The 18,938-nt window shown below is 42.8% G+C and overlaps 1 protein-coding gene across 2 annotated transcripts in view; it reads left to right on the forward strand.

Moving 5' to 3' along the window:
- Nucleotides 1–7,932, forward strand: part of TLN2 (talin 2) — a 430,025-nt gene extending 422,093 nt beyond the window's left edge. For both annotated transcript variants that reach the window (XM_077472779.1, XM_077472780.1), the window contains 5 exons: nucleotides 116–241; nucleotides 4,521–4,583; nucleotides 5,163–5,345; nucleotides 5,665–5,790; nucleotides 7,316–7,932. In XM_077472779.1, coding sequence (XP_077328905.1) covers nucleotides 116–241; nucleotides 4,521–4,583; nucleotides 5,163–5,345; nucleotides 5,665–5,790; nucleotides 7,316–7,444 — 627 coding nt within the window. In that variant the 3' untranslated portion in view covers nucleotides 7,445–7,932. The remainder of the gene's footprint in view (nucleotides 1–115; nucleotides 242–4,520; nucleotides 4,584–5,162; nucleotides 5,346–5,664; nucleotides 5,791–7,315) is intronic.
- The last annotated feature ends 11,006 nt before the right edge of the window (nucleotides 7,933–18,938 follow it).

Raw genomic sequence — 18,938 nt, forward strand, 5'->3', positions numbered from 1 at the left:
ATGCTCCAGGGCTGTGTTGGGGGTGTACAGAGCAACAGCAGGAGGTTTTATCATCATTAAATATTAAAGCTTTCTTTGGAACACCCAGTTTGATAATCTGTTTCTCTCTTCGTAGCAGGCAGATGAAACACTGGACTTCGAGGAACAGATCCTGGAAGCAGCAAAGTCAATTGCAGCCGCTACTAGCGCACTAGTGAAATCTGCTTCAGCGGCTCAGAGAGAGCTGGTGGCACAAGGCAAGGTGAGCAAATAGGTGTAACTATTTCACACAAAATACATAGTTTTATATCTATGACCCTGTTATTTCAGCTGTAAGATGAACGCTATTGTATTTCACAGACAGAAGTAAAATTTACTAGTAGTTTTCATCAAACCGATAGTGAAAGTACACCACTTGCAGTGGTGCCCCAATAATGGAGTTAAATATGTGTGTATGTATATGTGTATATATACACGTGTGTGTGTGTGTGTGTGTGTGTGTGTGTGTATGTATATATAGTGTGTATGAGAGAGGGAGATCTATATATCATTTTATTTTGAAATGCATAATCCTGGTTTACTGTTCTGTTAATTATGATTATGTATGTAAGGTGGTGCCGCTTCTGAAAATGAATTCTGCTAATTTGAAGAACCATTGCTTTTAACCCACAAAACAGTTCATCATCAGCATAAGGAACAACAAATTCAAGCTTTGTCTTCTATATATAGGTATAGAATATACTATGATGGGCGAACCTTGGCACCCTAGATGTTTTGGAACTACAATTCCCATGATGAAATGTAGTTCCAAAACATCTGGGGTGCCAAGGTTTGCCATCACTGGAATATACTATGGAGGAAGCAAGACCTAGGTCTTAGTGTGCTTAAAATCCATGCATGATCTATTTATCAAAATAGCATCTGGATGGAGAATTGTTTAGTCAGATTTGAACTTTGCTTTTTTTAGTGGGCAATCTGATAAGCTGTGTAATATTTTCCTTTTTGGATGCTCCAGACTTAATGTAACTGCCAACTCGGCAGAAGCACACATCCTCTCTATATCATTCCATAGCACAAAAACTTTTTGCTTTTATTGCATTGGTATTTTTGTTCACTCAATGACTTTCCTACATTTTAATGGAGCAAATTGGCAAGACCAGTTCATTTGTTGTCAAATATAACAGATGGTTCTGCAAGCCTTGGAATGCTATCATTACATTTTTTAAAAGTCAAGTGTGGGATTTAAAAAATAAAAATAAATCACACTCAATTAGGTGGATGAAGAATCTGTCCTTCGCCTCCTCCAAGATTGATAATTGACCGATCAAAGACTGTTGATCGCCCAGTTCTTGGTCTTCACTCAGCAGAGGAGAGCCAGTGACTGTCAGTTGGGGGACATCAGCCAAAAGCTGTTTAAAATCTGAGGCTGAAAACTGGGTCACAGGAGTGCAGAACGCAGTGCAATCCTGTGATCCCCAGGAGATATCCTTTTGATGCAAGCACCACTTTTGTGTTAGCATAGTAGTATGTATACAATGTTGGAAGCAAAATGCCATCTACTATCTATGCACATTTACCATTGGACCATACTATCCCAGAGCTGGGTAAGAAAGAAGAAATGGCTGCATGCTATTTTGAAATATAGTGGGCCTTGTGACTCCTTTATATCAACCTTCGTTTTGCTGTTGCTTTTCAACAACAGTGCAGAGTTCACGAGGCAAATCAAAAATAAAAAGTTAAAATAGTAACATTCTACCTCAGTCCTTCCTTCACCTTCCTTTTGGCACTGTTTTGTAGTGCCATTTGATGAATAAATCCATGAGTCCAATAGAAATTGTGCCATTTTTTTCACAAGGACATCAGTACTGTAATGAGAAGGTACCAGTGGTGTCATTTACTTATAGTATCATTTTTATTTGTGGATTACATTACTGGAAACTTTAATCAAGTGAGATAATAAGGATGCCCTGTGCTAAAGCAGAGTTGTATTCCTACAAAATATATCTAGTTCTGATTTTAGATTCTATCACTATGTAAAAAATGCTCAACCGTAAGTTAATTAGGAACTTGATTAGTGTACTGACTTTTTTTTATTGCCTTGAGGAACAGAAGCTGATATAGGATTGCACAAAGTGACTCCCAGTATGAGTTACTGTTAGAAGGGGGAGCCTGTGGAATTAGGAGCGTAAGAAAGTTAATGGGCCACTGTTAAGACTGGATGTGTTAGAATGCCAGGCTTTTAGGTAAGAAAGAACACTACATTTCACTTTGTACGATCAATGACAGGAGTGTAATTAGTTCCTGTCCCCTGTCCATGTCCTCTCATTCATGCCACACGTAGTATTTACTTACATACGTAGTATGTACATGATGCATCTCTCTGCCAGTGTAAAATCATCAACAGCCCAATTTGGCAGCAGTGGAATGACAATGTGAGATTTGATAAGGTGTAGAAATGGCTTCTACTTTGACCTTGTCATAAGTTCTGCTTGAGCCTGAAGTGGGTTAATCCCTTCTTAGCATTTGGTAACCCACAGCTTTATCCTTAACTGGATGGTATCCAGTAAATGGTTACACGACAAGTCTAACATGAATACCAGGGAAATCCCTGGCTGGCAAACACTGTGAAAAGCTGTTTAGTGTTGGCACCAATAGGAAATTCAAGCCTTTAACTGAAAGACATGAGGATTCATATACACATTTAAAAAAAATAAAAATAAAAAAAAAGGTAACTGAGGACATTCCAAGAGTGGAAAAGAAAAAAGTCTGCAGTATACGGTGCTAAATAGTATACATACACCCACCTGAGTACTGTAATGAAGTTCTATACTGGGTTTCCAGTTCTACATTTTTTCTTTATAACATATAATCTTATTTTATTATGGCGGATTTATCACAGATCTCCTTTTGTCATTCTTCACTGTTTAAAACTTTGATGTGTTGAACATCCATGCCCATCTGTCATCTACAGTTCACGGCTATCACTGTTAAAAGAAGATAAGCTGTGTGGTCATTTCTTTCCTGTATTACGGTCTACTTCAAGATATGTGGTTTAATTAGCAGAGGAATCTGTTTTATTTATAGATACCTTTTAATTGCCCTTAACAATTATACTACATGTATACATAGTATGTCATTCACACCTTCTGTGTATCTCAGATCTAATAGAACTGGTATTCAGTATCTTATCAATTTTATTAAAGTGGAAGTAAACGTTTTCATGTACCTATAGGTAAGCCTATAAGAAGATTTACCTATAGGTACTGTAAATATCTCTTAAATGTGTGCCGTTTAGGAGATATTTACTGTATATGCAGCCGATTGCGTCATCGGCACATGAGCTCTGAAGGAACGGCCACCCGTGCCGTTTCTTCAGAAGCGTTTGCCGTGACCAATGGCTCCAGCATGCATGCGCGGGTGTGACGTCACCTGGCTCCAGACAGTCACACAGCCGGAGTTCACGGACCCGGGAGGAAGATGGGTGAAGATGATGCGGCCTCCAGCAGAGCAGACGATTGCTTCTTTGCAAGTAAGTTTAACATAATGTGCTAGTATGCGATCCATACTAGTACATTATGCCTTTACTTTTGCAGATCAGAAAAAAAAAGAATGGTGCTTCCTCTTTAAGAGTCTTTTACAGCAAAGAATTCTGTGATTGACATCTTCCAACAAGCATGCGTGCAATATTCTTTACATCCCATAAAAACAAAGTTCCTGGATACTTTCTGGGCTGCCTACAAAACAGTCTACCATTTCTCATTATCCAGCTACATTATATCTGCTGTTCTTTGATTTAAAGTGTATAGCTAAAACTTTTTTTCAGTTTTGGTTAGAATGGGATATCTTTAGAACCCCAGTCAGTATTTACAGCCATCAGAGGCTCTATTTGAGAGATTTTTTTTTTTTTGCTTCCTCTCTGATAAAACGGTTGTCTTTAGGACAGGAGGGGAGGGAAAAATATATCCAACTGCAACACGGGCATAAGAAAAAAAAAAACCTTTAAGCTGGGTTTACACAGAATTCGGATGCAGCTCACAGCAGGGGTCCGATATGTCCCTGTTCTCTGTTTCAGGGATGAATTAGGCCCACACTTTTGCCTGAATTCAGACCTGAAATGGAGCCATAGACACACAGGACTCCTGTGCAATGCACTCCACAGCCGCCCCAGAAATGTGTGAACCGGCTCCATTGAAGTCCTGCTAGCAGCATCTTTGCAGTAGTGAAGGAGCAGTTTATTCACCCCTCCTACCCATTGAAGTCAATTTAACACGTTTAATCGCACTGAGTAGACGGCACAAAAGTTCTATGTACACAGTGCATTTGTATTGACTTTCAAATGTCTGCAGGCCTGTTTAATATGTGGTGCCCAAAGTAAAAAATATGGATGCATGCGAACACCAGTGCTTGGAGAAATTGGTGCAGACTATCAGAAACACTCAAAATTAGGTTTAAATCATTTTCTTTTTGGAAATGATTCCTATGATGATGGATATTAAACAATCTTTTCAGTATGGAAATGTTTTCTCTCGGATTCCTTGTAGGTTGGAGCAATTGCCGCTAATGCAGCTGATGACGGTCAGTGGTCCCAGGGACTCATTTCTGCCGTAAGTAATTTTTATTTTTTTTTATGGATGTTTCCCATTTATTTGATCTTATCCATGTGGTCTTACTGTAGAGGACCCAAACATGTGTGCCTTTTTCATTCTACACACTTAACTACCGGTAAATTTTCTTTAATATTTCACACTCATAATCCCCTTAACCAGTATAACAGTGACCTTGGATACTGCTGTCCATTCTACTTACCACCATTAACTATGCTGTACATTGGCTTGCCAAATTTGCCATCCCTTTATTGCAGCTCCAACATCTCTCTCTTCCCAAGTCTCAGTACCTTTTACCAATACCTTATAGGAAAGACATAACTCATTACACTTTTGCTAAGATCTAGCCAGGTGCTGCAACCCCTTTGCTTGCCAGCCACTCCATATCCAATTTAGATTGTAAGCTTTGTGATTAACGTGAATGATTAGGAAGAACAGACTAACTTTGCAATCTTTCCTAACCTTTTTGAGGAATATTTCCTTGGCACTGCACTGGTTAACAACATTTTAGCAGTCCACATTGGAGGCAACATTTGTTTTTATGTTTCTGGTCATTTGGCCACTCTTGACTTCTTTTAGGCCAGGATGGTGGCTGCGGCAACCAGCAACTTGTGTGAATCGGCTAACGCCTCAGTGCAGGGCCACGCCAGTGAGGAGAAACTCATCTCCTCTGCCAAGCAAGTAGCAGCGTCCACTGCCCAACTTCTGGTCGCCTGCAAGGTGAAAGCTGACCAAGACTCGGAAGCCGTGAGAAGACTCCAGGTAGCGTGTTAATATCTACATGAGATAAGGCAGTATTGCACGAAATGTGCACTGCTAGTTGGCCCTATATAGCAGCTGTAGGGTAGTTAGACTGATTGTATGGGCAAGAAGTATGTAACTTGCATTGTATATCAGGCAGCAAAGCTCACAATGGAATTGAGGTATTCATTCATGCCACCATTTTATGTTTTGTTCCTGTCTTTTTTTGCATTTGCTAAGAATTATTTTTTTCCCTAATCTTGTCCTCCACTCCCCTCTACTTACTTCATGGCTATCCTGTTGCTTTCCTTTCCACACTTGCCCTATTTCTGTCCCACAGGCTGCTGGCAATGCTGTGAAACGAGCCTCCGATAACCTGGTCAGAGCAGCTCAGAAAGCGGCGTTTAGCAAAGCTGACGATGACAATGTTGTTGTGAAGACAAAGTTTGTAGGAGGAATTGCACAGGTTAGTATCACTTGTAATTCCTGAGCTTGGCTCTTGTGCTGAACCCCTAACCAATATTCTGTGTCCCCTACCTATAAAAAGTATGCAGATAGGAACTTCTGGAGTTTTTCTGACTTCCCTGATCTGTAAACTTTTATGGTCAGTAATTGAAAGCTAGTAGTAGCTAGCTTATTTAAAGCAGTAGTAAACCCTGTCATTATCAAACTACCGTACTTGTTTGCATTAAAAATAAAACGCTAATAGTATAATCATTCTTACTTTTCCAAATAAAGAGATTATGAAACGCTCCTGCTTGTTCTTAGCCACATTAGACTGAGGTCTTCTGTGTTTGTGCATTACCTTATTTCCGCCCTCAGTATATTTCTCTGGCCGTAATCCCGCGCATGCGTACTATTCGCCTTAGCCAAGGAAGGAGGAGGAAGACGTCTCACAGCATCTCAAGACAACAGTAGGAAATGACGCAGCCCCAATATAGACCCAGCATTTTTCCGATAGCATAATCTTGCCGGAAAATTAGGGCTAGCGGCGCATGCGCGCGGGTGATGTCATTTAAAAGAAAAACAGATTACTCGGAAAGGAGGCCTGTAAGAGCAGAATAACAAATTACAATAAATGACATAGCCTGCTATTATTCATTTACAGAAAAGTGATAAGAATGGGTAAACAACCGCTTTAAGTAGCTGAGGAACATATGCTTCTGATGATCTTGCACATGGGCAAAAAAATGTTTGCAGGCCGAGTAGTCTTTTTTTTTTTTTTTTTATCTGAACGCAGTTACGGTGTTGGTTGTCTTGGGCAGTGCACACAGCTGCATAAAGATCTGCAATCTATCAATGTATTTAGAGCCATAAGAAAAATTTTACTTGAGTGTTGTAATTTAGGTGTATACGCAAGTACATAAAAGCATAAGCAATTTAGCTAGAAGAGGATAAAGAAGAATTTTCCACATGTATACACATACACACTTCCCCACACACGTATGTTCCTGAAAAAGGCTGTTGTAATGCTGGTGCTTTAATGACCAGTGGCTGGAAACTGTAGATAATCAGAGTGTAGAAATGTCATCAGCACACCAAGGATTCCTCAAAAGGGTCCAAAGCTTTATTCACATGGTCACACAGTACACATATGGCAACGTTTAGGAGCCACGCAGGGCCCCTTTTGTCAGGCAAGTGAATCCATGGTGTGCTGTAGACATTTATACACTCACATACTTCGGTGCCTGTAATGGTGTGTATACAAGGTGTTTACAGAACATAACATAAATTTTTTACTTTTTTTTGCCAGCAAGATCCTGCATAAAGCGATCAGTAAATTGCCTCTGTGTGCAAGAGGCCTTGGTGTTTTAAAGTTATTACAATATAACACAGAAATGTATCCAGCAAGCAGTTTATCATCTTTAGGTTTTATGACTATCATCTTTTATGTTTCAACCTTCTGGTATTTGTGTTGTATGTCCCTTTATGTTCTTTGTGAACGTCTGTGGAAAAGGTCTGTAACAGAAATGATTGATATTTGTCCATAGATTATAGCAGCTCAAGAGGAAATGCTAAAGAAGGAGAGAGAGCTGGAAGAAGCCCGGAAGAAGCTGGCTCAGATCCGCCAACAACAATATAAATTCCTACCATCCGCCCTGAGAGAGGAGGAGAGCTAGTGATTGCTGCAGACTCCAGACCTGGAAACAGTCCACTCTGCAGCAGACAGGGACAGAACCACAGTTGGAAACCACCCTCTATGTCGCCCACTGGAATCTAAAGTCACTAAACTGTAGAGCGGTGGAGTGTGGATTGCCACTCCAAAGACAAAGCAGTATTATTTCCCAAGGTGGACATACCCAAATATATAAATAAAGTATATATATATATGTAAAGATATATACAGCCGCAGGGGACTAAGACTGTGACATGAAGGACAGCCCCTCCTGCAATAATGTTTGTGCATTTAAAGATCTGTCCCTACTCCCTTTTCATTCAACCACTTACCTACTGCAGGTGCCTGCAATGCAGAGCAAAGCATGAAAGGGGTTAAATTGCCTTTTTTTTGTAGTTTGTTTTACAGTTTGATTTCATCACTGGAATAATTAATGTACCCTCAAATGATGTGCACAGAGCCTCTTGGGAATTAAAGGCACTTGTAATGAAAGTGTTATTGTGTTTCATAAGGGAAATCTGTCTTTGAACATGCTCATTCTGGTCAGTCACACTGCATTACAATGATTGGTATTACACTAGTATTAGTACTAGCAGCACAACAGAAACGTATGTTTACAGGTACTGCTCTCAAGAGAAAGAAATAATATATAAGGGAGTGAGGTCTTATGATTTTTTTTTTTTTCATATTGGCTATAGTGAGGATTAAAACAGTTACCAAGGGGTGGGGATTTGTGGTTACAGCATTTGTTGATGTTGGACAATCCTGCATTATGTGCAGCAGCAAGTTGTGTGCACCATCCTGACTTGGTAGATGGGATCCTTAACAGACTTTCTTGGTCCCAGATCTGTTTGACACACCTTGTTCTGGCAAAGTGCATTCAAAAGCAAAAAAAGTTATCTCATTTTTTTTTTTTAAGTTTAAGGTAATGGTCAGTACTCTCCTGTTAAACTTGTGACCAGGACATCCCTTCTAGGACAGACCTAAAACACATTCTGTATGTTCCTTATTATGTGCTGAGCAATGCTTAGAGATATGTGCAAGCTCTGAGTGTCAGCAAGCATACTGTAGCTTGTTACACTTGTCAGCAGCTCTGGAGGGGTCCATCTTTATCTAACAGAATTCTTGGCAGCTTTGTATGTGCAACCTGTATCTGCTATAGCAGTAGTTAGTTCTGCAAGATTCTAAGTATGGTATACTTGCAGTCCTACAGGCAGCACGTTTTAGGTTACTGGCTTTGTGAAGGTTAAATGGTTTCTGCCAGTGTATTTATAAACATGATAAATTGAATGTGTCTTTTAAGGTATTGTGCTCATATTTTTATATTTTTTTAAAGGCTTACTTTTATGCTAAAATTGTCATGTGTAGTTCCAAAGCTAACCACATGGCAGCAGTGTTGTACAAAAAAAAACCTGGACTGTGTCAACATTTGTTCTGGCATTTCCTGCTCATAACCGAAGCCTGGTGGTAGTACTGATCTTTGTACATAAAGTGTTACTGGTAGTTACCTAAATGCTGAAATCTCTGCGATACGAAAGGGTGGTCTATTAAGGTGACTTAAACATATGTTCATGTCAAACTTCCAGTTGTGGAAAGGAAAACAAATGCATATAACTGTATCTTTAAAATTCCTCTTTATGTTAGTATAGCTCCCCAGAAGTAGAATATTTGAGTTTTGCAAGTGAATAACTACAGAAAGTAGTCTGGGCCAGTGATTGTAAAGGTAAACATTTTTAAAAAAAACAAACCTTTTGTACTTGCCTGTTCTTTACAGTGGTTTTGCACAGAGCAGTCCCAATCCTCTTCTTCTTGGGTCCCCCACCAGCATTCTGGCTCCTCCCCTCTGCCCCTCTAGCAAGACGTTTTCTATAGGTGGGGGCACTCATGCAGGCTCATACTCAGGCAGTGCTCTGTCCATGGACAAACAGTGTAGCTCAGCTTTAGGATAATGCATTCGCTTCAAGTTAATATAAAATCCCTTCTGCCTTTAAAACCACGTTAAGAAAAAAAAAAAAAAATATATATATATATATATATATATATATATATATATTATTTTTTTTTATTTTTTTTCACATAACATTAGAAAGTTTGCTTTCCTTGTAGTAGCTCTTATTGAGATGGCAGTTTGTTTTCACAGAGACTAGAAATGCACTTGGCTCTTAATCTGCTGTTGTGGATTGACAATGCACAGTATTTGTGGACTGAAAGCAAAAGAAATGTTGCCAGCCCTACCTAGTTGTCTTATCTAAAACTATTCATTTCCTCTCTATCCCCACAAGGTGGGAATTATTCTGTAGTTCATGATAAGAACAGGACTCCTTGAGAAAAAAAAAAAACAGAAAGTGCGCACAGGGAGCTCTGTCATGGTGTGACAAGTTAGTCTAGTCCATAGAAAAAACCTGATTTATTTGGCAGGTTGTTCCTGGCTTGGTGGGTTAGAAAAACTGCTGTGGTACTGGGATAATCTGTCCACCCCATCTTTTGGATGATCCTAACAATGGATACTGGCCTCTCTATCTGAGGGGGAATCTTGGACAGTGTCGGTGCAGGGGACTTGGTCATCGGAGGAGTTTTGTCTCCCAATCGGCATTCTGGAATTTAGGCAAACTGGCACTGTCGCACATCCTTGTGGTGAGCATAGGCATGTGCCTTGGCACACCCTAATCGTCCTGTGCTGCGCCAATCCCCCCTGCAGTGCTGCCAGCTTCCCTCTTCTATCAGGAGCAGGGAAGAGGCTGGTAAATATTTCATTAACCAACCCCTTTTCAGAATGAACATAGAGATCTATACTGATCACTCCTGTCTTCATTCTTAACTGAAGCATAGTAAACCATCTTTACTGCAGAAAAAGGGAATGGGGAATCTCTGTCCTCTGTTTCTTTCTCTGTCTCAAAAGTGAGACATCAGGGGTCTGTTTGGACCCTTGACCCCCCCCCCCCCCCATAACGGGGCTCCTAAAAAAAATACAAATAAACTACTGACACCGTCCACTGCTCTGCTGATACGTGCATGTGTGTTTGTGCTCTGGGGTGCACACCCTAATGCACCAGTGGGGATGAGTGTGCAGTTTGCGCATTAAGTGGAGGAGATTCATAGTATATTTTGATGTAATATACCCACTGTGGTGGTGGTCACAGCAGATGAAGTTCTTATATTTTATTTTAGCGTTGACAATATATTTTTTTGTTTAATCTTAAAAGCGCCCACCATTATTTTTTGTCCTTGTACTCCAAACACAGATGTGTTAAAGGAGAAGTCCAACCTGAGCTTTTTAGGCTGGGCTTTTCCTATGGGTCACAGGAGTGCAATTTTTTTTTTTTTTGCACTCTTGTGACCCGTTTTCAGGGAAGATTGATCTGATGTGCACTCTCCTCTGACGTCACTACAATCAGTCGAGGCAAAGCATCATCCCAACTTCTGAAGTCTGGATCCTCCAGCTGCCTTGACTGATGGCAATCTCAGCGAGCCGTGGAGATGGCCGCTCCCCACCCTTCCAGCTCAGCGCTCCAGTGAGCGTGGCAGAACAGAGCAGGAGAGATGACTGACAGTCAGCAGCTCTCCCCTTGGGGAGGTGTGAGAACCGAGCCATTGGCAGTGTTCGGTGGCTCGGTTCTCAGTGCAGAGACGCCGGGGACAGATGCAGCATCGATCGCTCTGATGCTCCAGCCACCTAGGTAAGTATGAATCTCAAAAAATAAAAACTTCTTGTAAGGGTCCGTGCTCATGGATGTCAGATTTGCCTAAAGAACCAAGAAAAGTGAATCCTTTTGTGTTGCAGAGCACTGCAGCACACGCTAGTAAGTTACTATGAGTTCTGTGCTGCAAATCATTTTAGAATGAATGGCACCCCAAGTGGTTAACATAAGGTACTAAAACACTGGCTCATTCCATATGCTATGCTGTAAAATCACGATTCTGAGCTGCTTCATTCTGTATGCCATATTTGTACTTTCCCTTTTCAGCTACATCTTACTATATTTCTCTCTGTACGTTCACTATTTTGTGCTGCCTCATTAGGTGTACTTTTATACAATGTACACTTAATAAAATGTTTGCTGTGGGACCCTTTGATTTTTTTAGCAATGCCCCTAAAGCTGCCCCCCGCCCCCCCCCCCTTTCCACAGCCATGTAAATAGAGGAGGACTGCAAAAATAAAAAAAACACACACCGTATTCCTGTGGTTAGTAAGGACTATGTCACAAAGATGGCACAAGAATAAGTATAATATCCAATGTCCTAGACCTCGAAAATTAAGTAGTCCTTAAAAAGTCCACTAGAACGGATAAGTACCACTTACTGCAGCACTTCCCAGATGTAGGAATTTGGGTGACCCTATAAGTAAAGTGAAGGAAAAGAGGAGGTGTCGCCAATTAACTGTAGATTTCAATGATAGAATCAAAAAACATGTCAATGCATTCACCTTGAGCATTTAAACACTGGCAAATGGCCTTGGTCCAGTATGTCTACCTTGGAACCTACTTAAGGAAAAAGACTGGTGCTTGTCTACAGTTCTGCAGGGATGCAGCCAGGCCAGGCATAGTATAGCAAGAAAGAGACTGGGTGGGTGGAATGCAGCATGCTGGGCCTCCTAGAGCTGTAATAGTCAGAGCAGTACAGGGAAGCGTCTGGTGCTCTGTAGCAGCTGAAGACGTCACGCAGGATATATGTGGGGGGGGGGGGGTGGCTATGCGCTTCGCGTCCATTTGTCAAGCCTTCTAATGTTCTGGAAAGAAAGCTAGCAAGTTTTTTTTAGTGGCCACTGCAGTGGAAACTATGGGACTATATGGTTCAGCAAGCCTGGATGGAAAACAAGGATTACAAACTCAAAATTAATGTGCAAATGTATATGCAATAAAATTAATGGGAATTCATAAATACAATAAATATGCTTAAAGGAGTTGTAAACCTGTGTGTAGCGGCTTTCCCAGCACCCCCCAATTACCTACCTGAGCCCTTTCTCTCTCCAGCGATGTCCACGATCCCCCTCATCCATCCAGGACACTCCTGATTGGCTGAGACAGAGCACCAGCGCCATTGGCTCCTGCGGCTGTCAATCAAAGTCAGTCAGCCAATCAGGGGAGAGAGGGGGCAGGCCAGGTTGGGGCTCCATGTCTGAATGGATATATGGAGAAAGCTGCAGGCTGAGGGGCCACTCAAATGAGGGAGGGGCCAGGGCCAGCATAGAGAGACCCAAGAAGAGGAGGATCCAGGCTGCACTGTGCAAAACCAACTGCACAGAGGAGGTAATTATAACATGTTTATTTTTTTTTTAAAGAGCCTTTACAATGACTTTAATTATATAATAAAGATGGACTTCATGGTGTAGCCTACCCAGATAAAAAAAAAAAAACAAGGATTGATTACTCATAATGGACAAACATGCAAATATATGTGAAAAAAAATTAAAGGGATTTCATAAATAAAATAAATGATACATATAAGAAAAAATTATGTTACATCATTATTCATGGGACTATAAACATCTCAAATGATGATTGTCATCTATATACCTCCCAAAATAGACATTCTGTTGGGCATATGGGTTGTGATTATAAATGTGGTTGACTTCCAAAGCCCCACTGTGAAATTGGGCTAACTGGGTGCAAATTTTGTGCTCATCTCAATATATTGATGATTTTCTCCATGCCATTAGTCATGAAATTACCATCCTGCATCAGGGACTCTTCCCATCTTATGGAAACCCTCCAACTCTAGCAATGGGAACCAACTTATTACTGGCTGTCCCCAAATGTTAATTCATTATATACATCCATCCCACATCAGGCAGGCATCTGGGCAGTAGAACATTACCTTTGTACTGAATGTCATTATAAACAGGTCCAGTACATGTTTGAAAAAACATTTTTTTTTAGCTCACAACTGCTTCTGCTTTGAGGATGATGATTATAGTGAGGGAAAAACATTTGATCTCCTGCTGATTTTGTACTTTTGGCCACTGATAAATGATCAGTCTATAATTTTAATGGTAGGTTTATTTTAACAGTGAGAGGAGAGACTAACCACAAAAATATCCAGAAAAACGCATTTCAAAAAAGTTATAAGTTGATTTACATTTTAATGAGTGAAATGAGTATTTGATCCTTGCTCCTTTAAGGGAGTCCTCCAAATCTCAGCTCATTACCTGTATAAAAGACACCTGTCAACAGAAACAATCAGATTCCAATCTCTCCACCATGGTAAAGACCAAACAGCTGTCCAAGGATGTCAGGGACACGATTGTAGACGTACATAAGGCTGATATGGGCTACAAGACTATCACTAATCAGCTTGATGAGAGGATGACAACAGTTGGTGTGATTATTTGCAAATGGAAGAATCGCAAAATAACTGTCAAGGGACTCCATGCAAGATCTCACCTCGTGGAGTTTTTTTTTTTTTAAATTGCAATGACTGAAATGTACTGTAGGTTTTAGTTGACTAAAACGTAGGACATTTTAGTCAACTAAAATTTACTGGAGATTTAGTCACCCAAATACGACTAAAACTAAAGCAATTGCAGAAGACTAAAATGGGACTAACACTAAAATGCCATTTTAGTCCTAAGACTAAAATTGAGGCCGCGTACACACGCGCGGACTGTTTGCCCAACCTTGTTCGTCAAACAGTTTCGGCAAACAGTCCGCTCAAAATTTGCATGAGCAGACTTGCCCACACACGAGCGGACTGTTTCAACGAACTGTTTGCCAAACAGTCCGCTCAACTTTTGAAATGAACGGACTCGCCCACGTAAGGCGGAGGCAAATCCGCCCATTTCGAGCGCGTGTACAGGTAGGCGGGGCCCGCGAAGGAGACGTCGCGGGCTCCGCCGCCTGGAATGGGCTTAAAGGGGAACCCCAACGCCGAAAAAAATCGGCGTGGGGGTTCCCCCAAAGTCCACACCAGACCCTTGTCCGAGCACGCTACCCGGCCGGCCAGGAAAGGGGGGCGAGCGAGCGCGGGACGGGGTCACCATGTTGGTCACCATGTGACCAACCCATGTGACATATACCATGTGACACCGCCCCATTGTCACTATATAAGTGACCGCACAGCGCGGCTCTGGCATTCCGGCCGGAGAGCTCGTCGAGTCAACATCTCCTGGGGAAGAAGAAGAAGAACAAGAACGGAAGGCGGCGGCGGCGACGACAGCGGCGACAGAAGACCGGGCCACCGCCTGTAAAAGAGCTACAAGAAGGCGCGGTGGCCCGGCAGAAGAACCGAAGGCGGCGACAGAAGAACGGAAGGCAGCGGCGACAGAAGACCGGGCCACCGCCTGCAAAAGAGCTACAAGAAGGCGCGGTGGCCCGGCAGAAGAACCGAAGAGGGGGACAAGACCCCCGAAGTCGGGAGAAGAGGCCGGCGGCGGGGAGGAAGAAAGCCGGACTCATCCGCTAGTAAAAGAGCTACACACAGATAGCGGAGGAGTCCGGCGAGAAGACCCCCGAAGACGGAAGACCCCCGGAGCTGTGCAATAAAATATTTTTTCCCTGTGTTGTTTTTTTTTGTACTTTATTTCACAGGTGAATGGGTAGGGGTACATTGTACCCCATACTCATTCACATAGGGTGGGGGGCCGGTATCCGGGGGCCCCCTTCTTAAAGGGGGCTCCCGGATTCCGATAAGCCCCCCGCCCGCAGACCCCGACAACCAACGGCCAGGGTTGTCGGGAAGAGGCCCTTGTCCTCATCAACATGGGGACAAGGTGCTTTGGGGTGGCACCCCCCCATGTTGAGGGCACGCGGCCTGGTACGGCTCAGGAGGGGGGGCGCGCTCGCTCGCCCCCCTTTCCTGGCCGGCCGGGTAGCGTGCTCGGACAAGGGTCTGGTGTGGACTTTGGGGGAACCCCCACGCCGATTTTTTTCGGCGTTGGGGTTCCCCTTTAAGCCCATTCCAGGCGGCGGAGCCCGCGACGTCTCCTTCGCGGGCCCCGCCTACCTGTACACGCGCTCGAAATGGGCGGACTTTCCGAGCGGGAACAGTCCGCTCATTTCGAAAGTACAGCGGACAGGCCCACACACGGGCGGACTGTTCGCTCAAACACGGTTTCAGCGGACAGTTTTTCGGAATTTCCGAAAGACTTTGTCCGTCCAACTGTCCGCTGAAACTGTCCGCTGAAAGCCCACACACGAGCGGACTGTCCGCCCAAACACTGTTCAGCGGACAAGGTTGGGCGAACAGTCCGCCCGTGTGTACGTGGCCTAACACTGCCCATCTGAAGTTTGCTAATGAACATCTGAATGATTCAGAGGAGAACTGGGTGAAAGTGTTGTGGTCAGGTGAGACCAAACTCTAACTCTTTGGCCTCAACTCGCCGCGTTTTGAAGAGGAGGAATGCTGCCTATGACCTCAACACCCCCAATGTCAAACATGGAGGTGGAAACCTTATGCTTTAAGGGGGTTTTTCTGCTATGGGGACAGGACAACTTCCCTGCATCAAAGGGACGATGGATGGGGTCATGTACCGTCAAATCTTGGGTGAAACCTTGCTTCCCTCAGCCAGGGCATTGAAAATGGGTCGTGGATGGGTATTCCAGCATGACAATGACCCAAAACACACATCCAAGGCAATGAAGGTGTGGCTAAAGAAGAAGCACATAAAGGTCCTGGAGTGGCCTAGCCAGTTTCCAGACCTTAATCCCATAGAAAATATGTGTAGGGAGCTGAAGGTTCATGTTACCAAACATCAGCCTCGAAACCTTAATGACTTGGAGAGGATCTGCAAAGAGGAGTGGGACAAAATACCTCCTGAGATGTGTGCAAACATGGTGGCTAACTGCAAGAAACGTCTGAACTCTGTGATTGCCAACAAGATTTTTGCCACCAAGTACGAACTCATGTTTTGCGATGGGGTCAAATACTTATTTCACTCATTAAATTTAAAATCTATTTATAACCTTTTTGAAATGCGTTTTTTCTGGATTTGTTTGTTATTCGGTCTCTCACTGTTAAAATAAACCTACCATTAAAATTCTAGACTGATCATTTCTTTGTCAGTGGGCAAACATACAAACTTAGCAGGGGGTCAAATACTTTTTTCCCCTCACTGTATCTCCAATTATAAACAGGCCTGGTCTTCAAGTGGCTATCCAAACCTAAGGGAAAATGTTTGGCTTGGAGACACACTTTAGACCGCATTTACAACTGGATTTTAAAAGCTAATCAATGGGACCTGATAGAGCTTTTAATACTTTCATTATTCAAAATGGTAGTTGAATTCACCAAGCTATGATTACTGGTATTCATTATCACATTCTTCATTTTGCAAAGGTCCCATGGCTGAACATAATAAAGGAAAATAGCAGACATCCTCAATTTTGTGAATAGTGCTTTACATTTTATAGAATGGTTGTGGCAGTGCAGACTGTAGTACATTTATAATGCTTGACTATACTGCTGACTTAGTGGGCACTAAGCTATGTGTACCATGGCACAAAAGTAAATCTAAACCCAATCACTAAAATATAATATAAACTTTACTATGGTATTTCACTTCAAAATGTTTCAATATTTATAAATCTAAGTGATCCTGCCATGAAAGTTGTCATTCAGACACTTCCTGCTATAGGGTGACAACCTGCCTCCCAGTTGTACTGCTACATTGTCAGCTTGATATACAGTATCTCGCAAAAGTGAGTACACCCATCACATTTTTGTAAATATTTTATTATATCTTTTCCTGTGACAACACTGAAGAAATTACACTTTGCTACAATGTAAAATAGTGAGTGTATAGCTTGTAAAACTGTAAATTTGCTGTCCCCTCAAAATAACTCAACACACAGCCATTAATGTCTTAACTGCTGGCAACAAAAGTGAGTACAACCTTAAGTGAGAATGTCCAAATTGTGCCCAAAGTGTCAATATTTTGTGTGGCTACCATTATTTTCCAGCACTGCCTCAACCCTCCTGGGCATGGAGTTCACCAAAGCTTCACAGGTTGCTGCTGGAGTCCTCTTCCACTCCATAATGACATCACTGAGCTGGTGTATGTCAGAGACCTTGCGCTCTTCCACCTTACATTTGAGGATACCCCGTAGATGCTTAATAGGGTTTAGGACTGGAGACGTGCTTGGCCGGTCCATCACCTTTACCCTGAGCTTCTTTAGCAAGGCAGTGGTCGTCTTGGAGGTGTGTTGGGGTCGTTATGTTGGAATACTGCCCTGCGGCCCAGTCTTCCTGCTTCAGTATGTCATAGTACATGTTGGTATTCATGGTTCCCTCAATGAACTGTAGCTCCCCAGTGCCAGAAGCAGCCCCAGACCATGACACTCCCACCACCATGCTTGACTGTAGGCAAGACACTTGTCTTTGTACTCCTCACCTGGTTGCCGCCACACATGCTTGACACCGTCTGAACCAAATACGTTTATCTTAGTCTTATCAGACCAGAGGTTTGGAGGGGGGGGATTTTGGTTGAAATTGCCACCATCTGGGCTGTGGTTTCATCTCCCTCTCCAGGAGCAGGCAGGGGGATGCTAAAGGGTCCGGCGGTCTGCCGCTCCGTTCCACTTTCCACTGACCTCAGCATTGGTGCCGGGAATCAAAAATTAACTTGTCCAGTTGACAATGCTCAAATGCTTTGGATTTAGCCGAGTTGCCAGAGGTATTATGTTTTGTTATTAGAGATTCTATTCTTCAGGCTTCATGCCTTATGCTTGTACTTGTGCATATGCGTAGGATCTTGTGGTCGAAAAATTGGTCAACTGAAGCACCATGCAAAAAACTCCTGGCTGGGTTCCTGTTCATGGTGAACAGCTGTTTAGAGATGATTTGGATAAATACATCCTTCAAAATGTCCTTAATTTAAACGGGCTCCTTCTCCAGGGTCAGGGGCATCAGCCTCTAGGCAGTCATGACTGCCTCTGTCGCCAGGTTCAAGAGGTAAACCTCAGGGTCAACCCCAGGGACAGAAGAAGTCCTGGGGAAGGAATTCTACAAAACAGAATGCTAAGGCCTCTTTATGAAGGGGCGCCCCAGCTCGTACGAGTGGGGGGGGGGAGACTCCTGCAGTTCTCAAGGGTCTGGCAGAGAGGGTCTGGAAGAGTTTCGGGACAGATGGATGGTCTCCACAGTAGCTCTAGGTTACAAACTAGCGTTCCAGAGGTTCCTGTCTCCTCGTTTTCTGAGATCAAAGGTCCAGAGAAAAAGAAGTATCTCAGCATTAGACTGGCTCTTGTTTCAAGTGATCATGGAGATCCCCATGGAAAAGCACGGGTTGGGGTTTTATTCAAACCTTCACGGTGCCAAAACCAAATGGAGATATAAGACCCATTCTAGATCTCAAGGATCTGAACCGATTCCAAAATATCCGCTCATTTCGTATGGAATCAATCCAATCAGTAGTCTCCATCCTGCAAGGCAGAGAACTTCTGGCGTCAGTCGACATCAAGGATGCATACCTGCGTGTGCCTATTTTCCCTGCTCACCAGAAGTATCTACGTTTCAATGTAGAAAACTCCATTTTCAGTTTGTAGCTTTGCCTTTCGGTCTAGCCA

Source organism: Lithobates pipiens, unplaced genomic scaffold (genome assembly GCF_037356315.1).
Source record: "Lithobates pipiens isolate NorthernLeopardFrog02 unplaced genomic scaffold, aLitPip1_a1.2 Scaffold_8, whole genome shotgun sequence".
In the NCBI taxonomy this organism is placed as follows: domain Eukaryota; kingdom Metazoa; phylum Chordata; class Amphibia; order Anura; family Ranidae; genus Lithobates; species Lithobates pipiens.